The 17,235-nt window shown below is 32.0% G+C and overlaps 1 protein-coding gene and 2 long non-coding RNA genes across 6 annotated transcripts in view; 1 reads left to right on the top strand and 2 right to left on the bottom strand.

Moving 5' to 3' along the window:
• Positions 1 to 493: 493 nt before the first annotated feature.
• The window catches only part of LOC126699723 (uncharacterized), a 31,090-nt gene continuing 14,348 nt past the window's right edge, over positions 494 to 17,235 (bottom strand). The window contains exons 1-3 of one of the 2 annotated variants that reach the window (XR_007646873.1): positions 3,519 to 3,730; positions 2,097 to 2,158; positions 494 to 762 (exon numbers count right to left, since the gene is read on the bottom strand). This is a non-coding gene — a long non-coding RNA (uncharacterized LOC126699723). Of the gene's footprint in view, positions 763 to 2,096; positions 2,159 to 3,518; positions 3,731 to 17,235 lie in introns of those variants that run through there. The other variant, XR_007646874.1, reaches the window with a different exon arrangement.
• Positions 6,576 to 11,300, bottom strand: LOC126699720 (silicon efflux transporter LSI2-like). 3 transcript variants are annotated; one of them, XM_050397682.1, is made up of 4 exons: positions 11,009 to 11,300; positions 8,726 to 9,867; positions 8,389 to 8,578; positions 6,576 to 7,073 (listed from the first exon to the last, which is right to left on the bottom strand). In XM_050397682.1, the coding sequence occupies exons 2-4, from the start codon at positions 9,860 to 9,862 to the stop codon at positions 6,811 to 6,813; spliced, it is 1,590 nt and encodes a 529-aa protein (XP_050253639.1). In that variant the 5' UTR covers positions 9,863 to 9,867; positions 11,009 to 11,300; the 3' UTR covers positions 6,576 to 6,810. The 3 variants fall into 3 exon arrangements, with proteins under 3 accessions (XP_050253639.1, XP_050253637.1, XP_050253638.1); XM_050397680.1 differs by having other exon boundaries at positions 8,726 to 9,960; positions 11,009 to 11,299; XM_050397681.1 differs by having other exon boundaries at positions 8,726 to 9,956; positions 11,009 to 11,299.
• Positions 7,720 to 17,235, top strand: part of LOC126699724 (uncharacterized) — a 28,318-nt gene continuing 18,802 nt past the window's right edge. Inside the window, exon 1 of the long non-coding RNA XR_007646875.1 lies at positions 7,720 to 7,940. This is a non-coding gene — a long non-coding RNA (uncharacterized LOC126699724). The remainder of the gene's footprint in view (positions 7,941 to 17,235) is intronic.

The raw sequence follows: 17,235 nt of genomic DNA, 5'->3' as shown, positions 1-17,235 counted from the left end.
CTCTTTGATAACACATCGCTATATTGTCCTTGTATTTGCATCTCTCTTCTCTTAGTCTTTGCCATTTAATTTCTGCTGTGGAAGTGATTTTATTTGGTTTAGATTGTTTATCAATTCTGTTCTAAGCTTATGTTCATATTCCACACATACATTGTTTGATAATAAGCTTGAATTGATAATTTGTAATTTGGGGGTCTAAACGTTCCAGGTGTTTTATATGCTATTTGAACTTTCAAACCTTTTGGGAACTTCAGTTATACCTGATTATATAAATTAGTTGAATTCTCGCACAATATGGTGTAATTTATTATCAGTTTTCTCCAATATTTCAATAATTTTTGCCAAGACTCTTGTCACATCCCAAACTTGATACCCGGATTTGTGACCATGACCGGCATGCTAATATCAAGCTTAAACCTAATATTAACAAAAACCAACTTAACTTTTACAAAACTTTTACAAAATCTTCCCTCTTTCTTTTCATGCCTGTTTCTTTACTTCTTGATATAACTTATCACTTGATATTCAGAGCGTCTATACTATACTCAAAGTTAACATAATCCACCAGTTATTCAAATTCGGAATTTCACATAATACATCTCTTAATACTTTAAGATACACACTTTCATTAGATCCTAAAATAAACAATACTACAAAGCTAAACATCAAATTGCTAAATTGGGATTCCTACTTTTAAAACTAAAACCATCTCCTTCCAAAACTTGACTAAGGCTCCCTCTGCTCCAAAATAAAATCTGTTGACTGAAAGAGTGGAAAGGGTGAGCTACACAGCTCAGTAAGGGTAAGATACATAAGAATTTAACAAGAATGTATGTAAATCAAATCATTTCATTTTATAAATGTTTAGATAGGAGAACATCTTTTCATGCATAGTATTTATACTATAACTTATACGCTCTTCATAGGAAAATAATTGTTCTCCCTTTTCTTATCAGAATAATATTACTAAAACTTTTCGGATTGAATTTCTTTCATTTCTTACAAAGTCACCAAATATAATATTGATTGTTTAAAATCATATACATACATAAATACACACACACACACACACACACACACATATATATATATATATATATATTCTTGTTACAAAATAATCTTTTTAACTTAAATAAGATAATTGTTAACATTTTTTTAAACTAGTAACATCTTGACGAATAAAAAAACTTTTCTTTATAAACTTATCCTCATAAAATAATATAACTTTCATAGTCATAAAACTTAACGTTTCATAAGTAATAGATATCTAATAACTTTTTAACATAAACTTGTACTTTCATCAGAAACTTTATTTTTACAGAACAGTAAAACATTTTCATCAGATTCTTTATCTTTAAAGTACAACAGAACTTCATAAACTTTTATTTTTAAAGAACAACTTTTCTTTTCATCAGAAACTTCTTCTTTTCATGGGAGCTTTCAACTTTTTATAATGCATTTAAACAAAATCATTCTCTCATGATCAATAACATAATATAGCTGTTCATCACATATTGGTTAGTCTATATCTGATAAGTTTGTACTTGGTGCATGTGCACAACAAAGAAGGCCTCATCACATTTTGGTGCCCTTGTGTGTATAATATTGTCCTCTTTTGGAGGCCTGATGACACATCCCCTTAAGGTTTTGTTCCTCCCCGCCGTCCGTACACATTGGGGAGAAGGTCTTGTTCATATTAGAGTTATGAGCAGCCTCATTTTCTCCACTTTAAATGGCTAAACAGATAACATTTTCCATGGAAAGCTAGTAATTAACCTTTACTGGCCAAGTTTAGATCACTAGAGAACATAACCCGAAAACATTTCATACTTATATATCATACTGAAATTTCTTATTTTGTATAACATTTTATAATAATAGCATTTCCATTCTTTTCTTTAAACATCATGTTCGTGGAAATTAGTAATGGCATCAATATGCTTAAATCATATACATAAGGTTTCGAAAGCTCCCGAACATATCTTTGTTTGAAACATGATTATATGCCATATCTCTAATAAAAAACCCTTTTAATACATCATATACTTTAAAATAATCTCATGATTTACCAAATGCTCATATAACTTATTCCTTACCTGAAAGGAGAGAAATTGAAAGCCTACAATCGAAGGAGTTTAGACTTGAGAATTGGTAACACCTAAACCAAATATCAAAACTTATTACTTAATATCAATTATTTCTTATCATAAACTTACACATTCATCTCAAAACCTATTTTAAACTTAATATCAATTATTCCTTATCATAAACTTACACATTCATCTCAAAACCTATCTTTTAAAATCAAGGAAATCATAATCCCACCTCAACGAGGTCCCCACAAACATATTATGTCTCATATTTATATCATATCTCCAGAGGAGCCAACTTCATTTCAAAAAGGTGCTTTGAGATTAGGGCAACAATGCATGCATAGATATAAAATCCTTTAAGCATGGTCATGTAACCATATACACTCATATGGCAGCATACAACACGTTGAACAAGCTAGCAACATGAAAAAACAGTAGAATGGTTTAGAATCTCTCCTTTATAGTACTAAACCTTGAACCAAGTTATAAAAATTTTATCTATGATCCAGACATACCAAATGATAAGCATATTAATTTATAGCTCATAAGATTCACCCAAACTTTAGAATTAAATCCTCAAAGTTAAAGTTATCATTTACTGTTTATTTTTCATTTTAGCAGTATATGCCTCATTTGTAAAATACAAATGGGCTATCTAAACACATCCAATCTTCATGAAAATTTACAAAGCAACTCCTATGGATGTCTAGTAAATACCATATTAATTTCAAAGTCAAATCATGAAAATATGATTTACTAAAAATCATATAAGACAATGTGCTCAAATCTATCATGACAGAATTTCATGTAAATTAGAAATTAAACCATTATTTTTATATTAATCCAAATGCTGTGAGACCACTTCCATTACAACTATATGTGTCTTAGCATTCATAAGAACTACTACTAGTATCCTAATTCATTGTATACAATTTAATACATAATTTATCATGCGTAAACACAGAATCTGTCACAAAGGCAGCTTTGAAACATTTTTTTTGTAAAATCATAAAATGATTGCAAATAGTCTTATTATCATATGGGGATTTTTATGCACTCATTAGACATGTTAGAAAACACTTGCATACAATCATTTAACCATTTATAGCAAAATTAAATACAAAAAAAATCCTAGTAGTAACATCAAAAGTACTCATCTTAACTTTTTCTTACTTCCTTAATCATATACAATCATTATTTAGTAAAAACCTTAATCTACCTTCAACAAATTACCAACACAGTTTCAAAGTTTCTTAAAACAGCATATATATATATATATATAAACCTACAAGTTCATAATTTCCTAATTTCACAAACCACAAATTTTAGCTTCTAACAATCATATTAGAGAACATAGAAGTGAAACTAAAGCAAACCATACCACCATTAAAATACCCATAACATAAAATAAACATATATACTTACCCACAACTGAAGTTGAAACTTTAGTAAGAGTTTGATTCCTTCTTAGAGAAAGATATATGGTTTCGGTGAGAGAGGGAGGGCTGTTGGTGAGAGGTAAGGTGCTGCCATGTGGGAACAAGGGCAGAAGAAGGAAATAAGAACAAAGAAAAAAGATTAGGGAAAGGAGAATTAGAGTTGAACCTTCTGGTGTAGTCAAGAAAAGATAAGGGAGAAATGGATTTTGGGTAGGGCACGTGTAATGCTAAGAGAAAAGGGTTGATGGGTCACCCTTTAAACTTTTTTAAAATTACTTTCCACCCCCCTTATAAGCTTATATTCTATAAAGACCCAAACTATAAAATAACTTGGCATATAAACTCTTACCTTAAACACTTAATTAAACACCAACAAACTATATATCTAATAACTTAACCACTTAATATAGTTTTGTACATACTTAGTATATATTCATAATACAATTAGCCATTCAATTATATACAATCTTTACAATTCTTATTCAAAGGCATTATAAAGTTATATGTTTATTAAATACTCTTCTATTAATTATAGAAAGAAAGTGGCTTAAAATAATAATTAACCATTCAAACACATAGTTTAACTATAAAGTTGGGTCGGGGTGTTACAAATCTTGTAGTTTAACTGATTGATACCTTATTGTGTTTCCAACATAGAAATCGAGGGTTCAAATCCTCACCCCTAACTATCGATATATATATATATATATATATATATATATATATATATAATTCAATAATTTTCCTTGTAAAAAAGTGTGTGTGTGTTTTTACGAATTGAAAATTGCATGATATAGTAGTTAATATAGATAGACATGTTTCATGCCTACTGAAAATGAAAATATCCTTAAAAAATATTTTTTTGAAACATTTTTTTGTTGTGTTTTTTTTGCCCCCTTTTTGTTGGACACTATTTCAATTGTTGCAAAAACAACTAAATTTGATCAAGAATATCATATTTCAAATTAATTTTTTCCCACATAAAAAAAAAATAAAAAAAACCAACTGTTTCACATATAAATCTTAGAAAAATGATATTAAAATTTCATTATGCTTAAAATAATTAATATAATAAAATAAACATATTTATTTTATTAGTAATTTTTCTAATTACATAAGGGAGTTAGAACATTTAAATGGTTAAGATTAATATTAGCAAATTTGTAAATATTTAATTTTTATGGCTTTTGTGTCAATTGTTATTAAAGAAACAAAATATGAGGAAGAATGTCATATTCTAAATTTATATTATAATTGCAACTAAAAATGATTTCTTTTATGTCAGTTCACACCCTATCCATTTTTTTGTTCATAAAAAAAATATAAAAGAATTGTGCCACATCACACAACCTCATGTTGAAAATTTATTGATTATTAACTTTTTTGATACAAGATAGAATTTCTACTTTAGCCTAATCTAAGTGTATATGTATGTAAAACTCCCTCCTGGAGACTCGAACCCCGACTCTTGCCCCCCACACCCCATAAACATTTATACTTGTGGAGTGACCATCGCATCAAAGCCTTTCCTCTAATATTAATAATCTAACAAAAGCCATATGTATTCTATAAACTTTACTGTTTCTTTCTTATCCTTAATATTAGATTAAAACAGTCATTGCGATGTAAATAATTTAAATATTATTAATACTATCAGTGATACTTAACCAATACATATATTAGTGGTGACAGTTGAAAAAACCGATTTTGACTCTTTAAGTGTTCTAATTAGTGGATTGACTCTCACTTGTATACAGAATCAAACAATAATAGTTTGCTACCACAATAATGAAGCAGTCACAAATATGTCACCACAATCTAAACCCATTAAAATAAAGAATAAAGTAGCATTAGGATTTGAAATCTAGACTTCTTCTACACAAACGAACTCGTCCACACCAATTATGAACTCTAGTAGGTTTGTGAGCTTACTAATAGAGGGTGACAATTTCTATGGTTTCAATGGAATAAATTTAGGCTCACAAGTTGGGTTCTTAACATTGAACCAACATGGGAAGTTTTTTTGTTTAGAATAAGAAGAAAGGCACATTTAGTCTTTAGATCTACTTTGTATAGCAAATATCTTATCTTAAAATTTGTCTCAAAGGGCATTTAAAGGTAGGTTAAGAATCATCACTTCAATAAGTTTTTGAGTCAAGTTAAAGACTAATAGCTATGTAATTTACTTGAGCGATGGTTAAATGAGAATCATGTAAATTTCTGCCTGACTTCAACAATTGCTCAATCAAGTCCTAACTTTGCTTGTGCAGGCCTTAGGAACTTTAACTCCTTGATGCAATTCATTACACAAACTCTTACCTAACTGGATTCTCAAAAAAAGAAAAAAAAAGAAAAGAAAAAAGAATTAAATAAATAACTTAATAACATTAAATTCAACTCTCCTAACACATAATTTTTCATTTAGAAGTTGCCAATACTAAATCCTAAACTATAGTAATTGGTACCCACATTGTTAGTATACTAAAGTTTTAAACAAATTGAATGCTAATGTTAATTGTGTTTATAAATTTTAAATTTATTTTTTATAATTTGATAGTCCAACGGGAAAAGTGAGATTTAAACACTGGATACATTCATTAGAAACATTAAGAAGTACTAGTTGAGCTATAAACTATAGGACTCTAGGCTATCAGTTCTTGAATATGGTTAAATGTTATCTTACAACAATGAACATTTCAAATTGACCTCATATAATTAAGTACTATAAAATAAACAAACTATAATTTGTTTAGATTTCTCAAAATATAAGTGACTAAGGCCAGAATTAGTATTACAAGATCGAATTGGGATTTGAATATATAATTATAGTAGTCTGAATTCAGAAAGGCTTCTTCTTTCTAAACTCTGACCTGTTTGATATTTTTATTTCGTTTTTCATTTCCGACGAACATGCATATGTCTATTTATGAGATGTACATCCTTATTTTGGTAGACTGAAAAAAAAAAAAAAAAAAAAAAAAAAAAAAAAAAAAAAAAGGTAGAATTCTTTTGCAATAAAAGAAAAGGAAGAATTGAACAAACATTGAGCTGGTCAAACTAATAGTATAAACATGCAAGCGATGTACAATTCACCCCATTGTTCTGTGGATGTCTATCTGAAATAATCACTCAGCAACTATTGAAAAACGTTATGATTAAATAGAGATTAAGAGAAAAACAACATTTGTCAGCTTTGAATTGCTCAAATGTCGAAACAATCTTACTCTACAAAATTTATTACATAAAAACATTGTGTGTCATGTGTAAGAGCATCAAAATCATCTTATAAGTGTCAAACCAATGGCAGTGACAATAAGAGTTGAGGGGACTCCAAATTTGAGATGGCTCCAAAAGGATAAAGTGTACCCAAGTTCGGGAGCTTGGCGAGCCTGCTCACACACGATTATGTTGGCAGCTGATCCCAATAATGAGAGGTTCCCAGCTACTGTGCTGACCCAAGCTAAGATTAGCCATGCCTTCTTCTCATTAGCTGCAGAAACTGCAGCTGCCGATAGTGCCACTCGTGTTCCAAGAAGGAGAACTACACAATATTAACATGAGTTATAGGAACTCTAGTGTAAATAGTTTTAAAATGGCCTTTATGATGCCGAATAATGGCTTACAGCAGACAAACAATTTATCATAAATCAACAAAGTGTTGGGGAAAAAAACGAAATGAAAGAAATGAACATTAACATGAACCTCAAGAATGTTCATAACAAACGGAATACAGCATCAACTTAGAGATGTTTCACCAAAATCATTAGATACTTTTTATATAAAAGAAAAACCTAACTAGTCTATTAAGGATCCATAGGTGATCCCAAAATTTTGGGACTAAGGCTTTGTTCGTTGTTCTTGTTGTTGTACATGAAAGAAAAACAATTCTTAATCAGAGATGCAGAAAGAAAGATTAAACCACAGTGCTAGGCTACCTGCTCATTTATGAAAAACAATCTCACAGATTCAGTGCAAGAGCATCCCTTGTTCCCTATATTATGTACACAAGGGCCATGGATAACTGAGAGCCTTGTCAACTCACAGTTATCATTACTGGTATAAAAATCCCTTTGTTACTGAAAGGAAATTTTCCTTCTAGCACAAACTGCAGAATGTTTGTTGTTTAATTGAATGCTATGGCAGAATTCTGAGGGGGTAAGCATATCCAAAAATTGTTTATGGTTTTACAAAATGTCAATTGAAAACAACAACTTGGTGAGAAATGCTGTTGTCGTTGCAATTATCCCGAGACTTTGAGAAATGACCCAGAAGGGTGCCAGTTTGTGTACAAAGTGAATTGAAAGACAATTCTTAGACTGAAAGACCTGTTCAGTAAAATGGTGGTGTACTATCAGCTTGAGTAAGATATGAACATGCATGAGAAAGGTTAATGTCAGTTGTATCAAGTGTTTTTTTTGAGAAGTGAAATTGGGAAGAATCTTGACAAAGGTTAATGTCAGTTTGTCTCAAGTAGAGAAAGGATAAGAAGTGAAAACCAGAAATATGCAATTAAAAAATAAAAACTGGGAATACTATGATATCCCGAAGAGATAATCTGTATGCAAAGTCCAAATTATACACTAACATATTCCCCAGAAATCTAAAGACAGCACAACAAACTTATATGCATCCCAATGTTGAATTAGTCTCTGTACAGCTTGAAATTCTAACAAGAAAGCTTGACAAACTCGTTTTATTCAAAAAGTTGTTTAAAACGGACTTACAAACAAGTGTTAGCCTAAAAAGCTAATTTCATCTGACCTATCCAAAAAAAAAAAAAATTATGAAACAGATAATAGAAGAAAAAAAAAATGTATATATATATATATATATATGGAAGAAATCCATCAACATACCAGTTGGTACATTTGAAGCCAAATTTGACATGAGAAGTATGACAATGGCGAGCATTGCTATCCCACTAACACGATCGATTTTTGAATAGGGCTCTATAAAGACCCATAGAGTATCAGGGATTCCGGTTTCGTTAAAGCCTTGGACTGTGCTAAACATTCCACAAAAGAAAAGTAACAGAGAATAGGAGACCTGGCAAAGAAGAGAAATAAACTTGACATATAGTAAACTCTCCAACAAGCAATCAATGGTCATAATCACCAACAAGTTATGATTTACAGTTTTTTGATAGGGAAAAAATAATTTAAAGGTAGAAAGCAACGTGCTTGCAGATTATACCTTTTCAAGGCTTGTCCTAGCATCCCTGAAATCAAGAACCATAAGAGCAAGCGCAGCAGTAATTACAGTCCACGACATATTTAGACCCAGAAGCAAAGCAATCAACATTCCTATAGTAACAAGGTAAACACCTGATTTCCACAATATTTTTTTCCATCTTGTGGTCAATGATGCAACTCTCTTTGAAGGCATTGTTTCCTCCTTTACCTGAGAAGATACATCATTTGCTGCCTCTTTTGGTGCATTAGAATTTCTTGCAGACTCCAATGTGCCACTAGGAACCCCTTGGATTTCATTCGCACTCGGAATTGATCGGTTCCTAAGGTTCTCAACCTGTCCCATTGGAACACTCATGCCAGGAGAGCTTTGCACAGCCATAACTTCCCATCTAGAGTTCCATTCCGGAGAATTGAAGGATGTAAAATGTGACATTGTGGCTGGTGAAAAACGATGAGAATTCACTTCCTCCTCTGCAAGAAGTTCTACAGCTATATCTTCCTCATCATTTTCAATAGATAACAACTTCCAGTACATACATAGAAGAAGTAGGGCATTGACAATTACACCCATGATCATTGCAGGGAGAATTCCTTTTAGAAAATTTCCAAAAGATATCTTGCTCTTAACGGCTATAACCAAGTTTTGGGGGTTGCCAATTGGAGTTGCTGCCGACCCAATATTTGCACTAGAGGCCAGGGCAAGAAGGAAAGGATGAGGTGGGAGATTATGTTGCCTTGCAATTTTCAAGACAAATTCAGTCAAAACTACACAAGTGGTATCATTAGTAAAAAAAGCACTTGAAATGGCAGAAATCAGGCAGACTCGACAAATTAAATCCTTTGGCCCTCTACTCTTCCATGAGAGCAACTTTCCCAAGTACTTGAACATATCTGCCCTTTCAAGATATACACTAACAACCATGGTCCCAAAGAGAAGACCAAGGATTTGAAGTTCAATTACAGCATATGCTTGACCTGCAGTTATGACTTGAAATATGACCATTAGCATGCCCCCCAGGAGGGACCCTGCAGTTCTCCCAACTGGTAGAAAAGGAACAGCTGAGAAAACCACCAATACCCAGAAGATTGCAAAAGCAATTGAGCCTAGAACCACTTTTACAGGAGAAGCCAAAGGCATTTTTGCTGCTCAGCGAGAGAAAATCTTGTTGTTAATGAAATTCCCTAGCTGATGCCATATTATTGCAACATCTACATGCAAGAAAAGAAATACCCTGGCTAGAAAAAACCAATTAATTAATTTAAACTGTGTTTCTGAAGTTATTCATTCAATGCAATATCATGATACTTAAGCTACAAGATAACAAAATTCATGGAAGAACAGTGAGCAAACAGCTAGAAGGCAAATAGTAAGCGTATAACAAGTGCTAGGAAGATAAGCAAGTAAAGTTGTTGCAGCAATTAATAGATTATAAGGCATAATAAAGTAACAGAACATTCAAAATCAAGAAATGTTAAGGGATTGGGGAATTCAACTAATACTAAGTAACATTAAGCACGAACTATTTATTCATAAACCAGTTTGAATAAGCCAGCTGTATGAAGTTTCCTAGAAGTAAAAAAATTTTTGTCATCACCGGGCACATGAAGAAAAGTATCAGATGTAAGTTTGCACGAAATTATTTCTGTAACTTGTAAGAAAAACAAAGACAAAAAAAGTCAATATTATGTTGTTGTCAAGAATAGCAACAAGTCCATAACGCGATATTTTTTTTGCTTGGCTATAAAAGCTTGACTGGAGAAAGCAAGATAAACCGATGGAGAGGTGATAGTTACACCAGGGACACAAATTCAACTGGTATTGTGAAATTTCACAATCGTAATTGAAATGGTGTTTTGAAAATATCATTTTACTAACATAACTAAAATCGTGTTTCGTGTTTGAAATATGACCGTGTGTAAGTTATGCAAAAACAAACAAAAAATCCTAGCGTGATCATAGGAGATCATCTTGGACAAAACCAGTTGACTAGGCCAATTACACAATTGCCTAAGGCCACCAAGTGAAAGGGCCCCAAAATTTTAGAAAAGAAGGGGGTAGCAGGGAAAAAAATATATAGTTTCAGATGAATTAGGCACATCCTTCTAACCAAAAAAACAAAAAATTTAGTAAATCCGGTTAAACATTGATTCTAAACAAAATCAATTGTCCAAAAATAACATTATTAAATTAACAAGATAAACTATAAATCCGGTCTAAGCGGTTAACCACAAAACAATCACAAATCAAAACAAATAAAAAACCTCAAATCCCTAAAATTTTTACCTTTCTCTCTGCTTCTTTCTCTCTGCTCTCCGCCTCTCTCAAGAGAAGAAGCCAGAATTCAAATAGAAAGCAGAATCTAGCCAAATATGATACTTTGTATCTATTGCAATACCCATAAATCTTGATATTAACAGAAGGAATTATTCGACTATTTTCAAGAAATGTCACTTTCATTACCATCTCAGTAAGATTCCAAGGTAAATCTCGAAAAACCAGAAATTCACAAATTCTCAGTGCAGAGAATTGTAAAAGCATACATTGATATGAACCCAATAAAGCGCCACACGTATGATCAAATGCAAAAATATCAGACTGGCTCTCTGCATGACCCCACAAGGCATGCAACTTGATTCTTGAACCAAATATGCTGGGACCCACAGCCATTTCAGTCAATTTCTAAGCTAAATCTCAACCAAATATGCTGGGACCCATGGCGGCGCTACACTTGATCTTAGCCAAAAGGCCGAGAAAAGTATTAGGCGGCGCTACACTATTCTTAGGGGGTTCAATGAACCCTGACTTCCCAAAAAAAAAAAAAAAATTATATATAATTTTTTTTAATAGATTATAAATGAACAATAGCTGGTTCATTAACAGGTGCTGACCAGCACATGTTAATAAAGTCCTTAGTTTAATACTATAATTTTTTTCTTAAAAATACATTTGCACACCTTGACTTAAATTTTACACATCATTATTATAAGTATTTTCAACTTTAAGAATAAAAAGTAAGTGTTTGTGAATGGTATTTGACACTATTTTTTATAAATTTATATTATCTGTGTGAGTGTGTCTAATATTGATTACGTATATTACTTTTTGTTATAATATTATTTGTGTGAATTATGATGTGTGTGAATGTTTGTGTGTGCATTATAATATAAATATATATAATTTAATAATTAGGAAATAGATATGGTTTGTTACATGTGTGTATATTGTTATCATGTTATAATAATTTTTTGTTATAAAGTTAGTAAAATTCAAGAAAAAAAACGTAAAGTTAGTGATTGCCCAAGCATTTGATTGGTTAAGTAGACACTAGTGTACAATTTTATATATGAATGAGTGTGGTTGTGTGCGCCAATAATTAATAGAAAGTCAATGAGTTTAGTTTAGTTATTTAGTTTAAAATATTTTTATAAAAACAATAACAAATAGATAATAAAAATTGTATAAAAATAAAAATGTTAGATAAATTTAATAAAACAAAATGATTATAGGCTCATAACTACCCACATTGGCAATAGATACTTATAATGAACCATCATATAACAATTCAAAATTTGAATACTTGTAGAAGGAAATTGTAAAACTTCATGTATTTTTTTTTGTCGGTAACTCGATATATTCAAGTTTTTTTTTTTTATTAAAATTTTTTAATGAGCCCCTAAACAAAATTCCTAGAGTCACCACTCGCCATGTGGCAAGTTGTGACTAGTGAAGGAGTGTCCCCACATGGCCCACAGACACTTCTTCACCAGTCATAACTCGCCACGTGGTGAGTTGTGGCACAAAATTGTGTCATTTTTGGTGGTCTTAGCACAACTCCAAAAAAATTCCACAATTATTGTCACAACTTGTCACATGACAAGTTGTGAATGGTAGATATCAAATGGTAGGTTCACACCTCTACTACTCATAACTAGTCACATGACAAGTTATAGCAAAAGTTGTAAAAATTTTTGTGTCCCTGGAATTGCTCTCATGGTAATACCAAGGGCAAACATTTTTACTATTGGTGGTGACGTTGAGCTCATAAAATTATTATTCATTTTTTTTTTTATTGTTCATTATTATTCTTAACTAGTCACTAACCCATGCTATACACGGAAACTTACCTATTTGTGAGGTAGACTAAAATAATTTTATAAAAAATTTAAGAAACTACACCATTGCATGATTTGCTCTTGTATGACTTCAATTTGTGTTATAATTTGATGAAGAAGTCATTGCTTGAACGTGCAATGACTTACAAAAAAAATTGTCAGACGATTTCAGATACTACAAAAAAATAACTAAAAAATTTAGATATTAAAACTTCTGAAAGACCAAAGATATTAAAAAAATCAGATGATTTACTACTTAGAAATTATTGAAACAAAACAAAATATATATGACTGAACATTAGATAAATATAAGAGAAATATGGGTTACATTTGAAAGAATAATTTCAATTATTGTAAGCTTTTTTATCTTGTAAAAAATGGCTAAAGAGAGTTTGGTGGTTCATGTACAAAAATTACTTTTAAAAAAATACATGAAAAACCATAAAATATATGTAATTAAGTAGAGGAGAAGAAAATAACATAAGAATAACTCATACCTCTACTCAGCTTTAATATATATTGGGGTTTGTTTTGCTTTTATAGTATTCATGATTAATACATGAAAGGGTAGACTTTTTAGGTTTAGACTCTTTCATAGCAACCCTAATCTTCTTAGGAGGTGTAACTTCTACAGATTTAGCCTCACTCACAGAGGGTTTGACAACATCACTCACAGGGGGTTTAACATCCTCACTCACAAAGGGTTTGGAAGAAGATGAAGGAACAAAGTTTGTGGAATGAGGTGCAGACACAAAGATGCTATCTACAAAACCTAAACCAGTTTCGTCAGGGGGAGACTTTTGAACACTTAGCATGTGATCAAGTTTGGAGCTTGTAGATCTATTAGTTTGTTCTCTAGCAATAGATAATTCAAGTTCCAAATTCTTAACTTTATCAAGCAAAAGCATGTTCTCAGTCTTCGCATTATTCAGAAGATCATTAGCATCAAACAGTTTAACAAGCAAAATTTTCTTTTCAAGTTTAAGAGACGCAATTTTCTTTAAGCCCAAATCAACATTCATAGCATCCTTTGCAGCAACTTTCAAAGTTTATTGTAGGCTTTTTGAAGATCTGCATCCTTAGAGAGTTCCCCATTAGAAGGGTTCTCTTCAGCAGATACATTTTCATTGACTACAATAGTAGTAATGAAAGTAATGAAGTTTCCATCCTCGTCACAACCAGACTCATCATCAGAAACTTCATCATCACTAAGGGTTACAGCCATAGCCTTACCCTTAGACCTCAAGTATGTAGGACATTCAGATTTCATGTGACCATACCCTTGACATCCAAAACATTGAGGAACCATAGAACTATTAGAAGATTAACTTACTTTTTCTCTACGTTTATTAGTGTTGTTAACCTTAGTGGGATCATTCTTCCTAAAAGTTTCTAGGTTCAACAGTGTTCTTATCTCTTGCCCTGTTGTTGTTGCTTCTAAGGAAATTCCTAAAGTTCTTGGCAAGGTAAGCAATCTCTGTAGCAGAGAGCTCATCATCAAACCCACCAACATCAACATCATCAACTGACTTAAGAGCCATTGATTTGGATTTGCTAGTCTTAGGTAGGTCCAACTCATAGGATTGAAGAGATCCTACAAGTTCATCAACAGGGATGAAGTCCACATCCTTGCTCTCAGTGATGGCAGTCACTTTAGGTCTAAAATCTTCAGTTAAAGATCTAAGAATCTTCCTAACAATTTTAGGTTGATCATAGATTTCACCCAAGTTGTAAGCAGAATTAACAATATCATTGAGTTTAGCATAGAATTCATCAAAGGATTCATCATCAGACATCTTAATGCTTTCAAATTTAGAAGTTAATTGCTGCAACTTATTAATTTTAATAGCCTTTGTGCCTTCATGCACAGTTTGGAGGATATTCCAGGCAGTGTGAGTAACCTCAACATTAGAGATTCTCTTAAATTCCTCCATAGAAATAGCGTTAAAGATAGCATTTATAGCTTTGCTATTAAACGCGGCTGCTTCTTTTAGAGAAGTTTGCCACTCACTAAGAGGAGTAGTGGGCTTCTCCCATCCGTATTCAACGGAGTTCCAGACTCTCTCATCAATTGATTTCAAGAATGCTTTCATCCTTACTTTCCAATAAGCATAATTATTCCCATCAAAGTAAGGAGGAATAACAAGAGAATTTCCGTGTTCCATGACAACAGGGGTCAAGGATTAGCTCAGAGATCAAAAGATCAATAACAAGAGAGCTACTTGCTCTGATACCACTTGTACGTTTTTAGACCCCTTAAAACACAATTGGATTAACCTAGTTAATTAGCCAAGTTATTATTTAGTCCAAATTCCAGATCTAGGTTAACACAATCAAACAATCATATCATGCATAGTAGCGGAAATATAAATAACACAATGATATGATAACCCAGGAAACCACACCGGTAAATACCTGGGGAGGATTTAACTTAGCAATTCTCAAGGTAAACCTGAATCCACTATGAAAGAATCAAAGTTTTACAATAGCAACTTAGACCACTAACATCCTATTGTTACCCACAAGTAGAAACTTACTGACACGACCACGTGCAAGCTCCAAGACCACAGACTCTTTCTTTCTTGGATTTTCCAGCAAGTACAAGCACACCCGCTTGTGTTTCTTTAAGCTCCTTAGTGCAGCAACTGAATGATCATCAAGCTCTCAATCAAATCTCCTTCTTGATAATCCTAAGCATGTGTGAAAGCAACCACCTCTAGATCTCACAAGAGATTCACACACACAACAAAAAAGAGCAACATGAAAAACGTGGCTAGGGTTTGCCTTTTATACTTAGGGCAAAACATAAAACCTTACATGTTTTAATAGACTAGGGCTGAGTTGGAAAAATTCTGCAGAAAAAAAATTCTGCTCGAGATTCGATCGATCGAGTCTAAGCTTCGATTGATTGAGCTGGGCCGAAATGCACACTTAATTCTGCAACAGCTCGATTCCAACTTTACATAAAAGACACAACTTTGAGCAAGTCTAAACAAAACTAAACAACCTGTTTTGATCATGGTTTGCCAACAATACACATTAGAGTTCTAATACATTAGTTTCTAAGTACTTAGAACCTAACACATATGGTCATGTAGACATTTAAATTTAAAAGTATTTATAAATAAAAGAATAATATTTTCCATAAGTAAATTTAAAAATGTAGAACAAAAGAAGCTATTTTCTTTGCAACTTCATTTCATTCATCTCATAACCTCGACATAAACAATCAAAAATGGATTTTCAAAAATTTCTCATTAATTATATATAAAAATAAATAAAATTATTTATCTTAATGTAAATTGTGAAAATAGGTTTAGAGATAATAGAAAAGTGGGTTGTTCATGACTTTTTTTTTTTTTAGTAAATGTGAGAGAGAGAGAAAGTGAGTTTTTTTGGGGGGGGGGGTAGAATAAGGCAAATAGTTTTATTTAAGTTAATGAGAAAAATAGTGAAAATGTATAGACTTCTCGTTCGTGTGTGTGTGTAGGATCCACATGTTGTCCAAAAGAGGTCTTATGAGATCGTTTCATGAGATACTTTTTCCTTTTTTATGATCTTAGCCAATTGCCTAACAATGTGTTTGATGGAGGGGGAGGAGAAAGAAGTTGAAAGGAGGGGAAGCAAGGACGGACCTAGGTGGGGGCTTGGACCCCTCGGGCCAAATTGTTTTTTTTTTTAGTAGTTTAATTTTCAGTAAAAAATAAAAAATTTAGACTTGGGCCCCTCCTACAAAATCATGAATCATTAACCTAGCCCATGCATGTAAATCTTAAAAAAAAAAAAAAAATGTAAAGAAACAATAGTGTTTTGTATATTAAGAAATAATAGTGTTTTGCGTCTTTTGTTTTTGTTGGTAGATGATTGCATTTTAATATATTAAGAAACAATGATTTTTGTGTATTTGTCTTGGTTGAAAGTTTCTTAATACTATATGGATGTGTATTTGAATTAAAATTTTTTTTTTCCGCTTATCTCCGACCCCCCTTATAGCTTGAAATCTTGGGCCCGTCCCTGAAAGGAAGAGTGGTGTTAATTAACCTTGTTTGGATGTGTTTTAAAAGGAATAGAGAAGGCATTAGAGGGGATTTGGAGGTTTATCATTTTTAATTCCCCCAAATTGAGGAAATTTGTAGTTCAACTTATATTTAAAAATAAATAAATTTTCAATTTTACCGTTATATTGACAATTTATATCTATTTCATTAAATGGAATAAAAAGAGGGGTATGATTGTAATTTAAATGATGTCTTATCATTTCATTTTATTCCCATTTTTAATTTGTAAAACATCTAAATAAAGAGGAGGAGTATCTATTCTCCTCTCCCAACTTAATTTTTAAAACATCCAAATAAGGCCCCCCTTCTTCGACTCATACATATCATCTATTCTCTTCAC

The sequence above is a fragment of the Quercus robur genome, chromosome 9, assembly GCF_932294415.1.
Source record: "Quercus robur chromosome 9, dhQueRobu3.1, whole genome shotgun sequence".
Classification (NCBI taxonomy): Eukaryota; Viridiplantae; Streptophyta; class Magnoliopsida; order Fagales; family Fagaceae; genus Quercus; species Quercus robur.
This window is presented reverse-complemented; position numbering and strand designations above follow the sequence as displayed.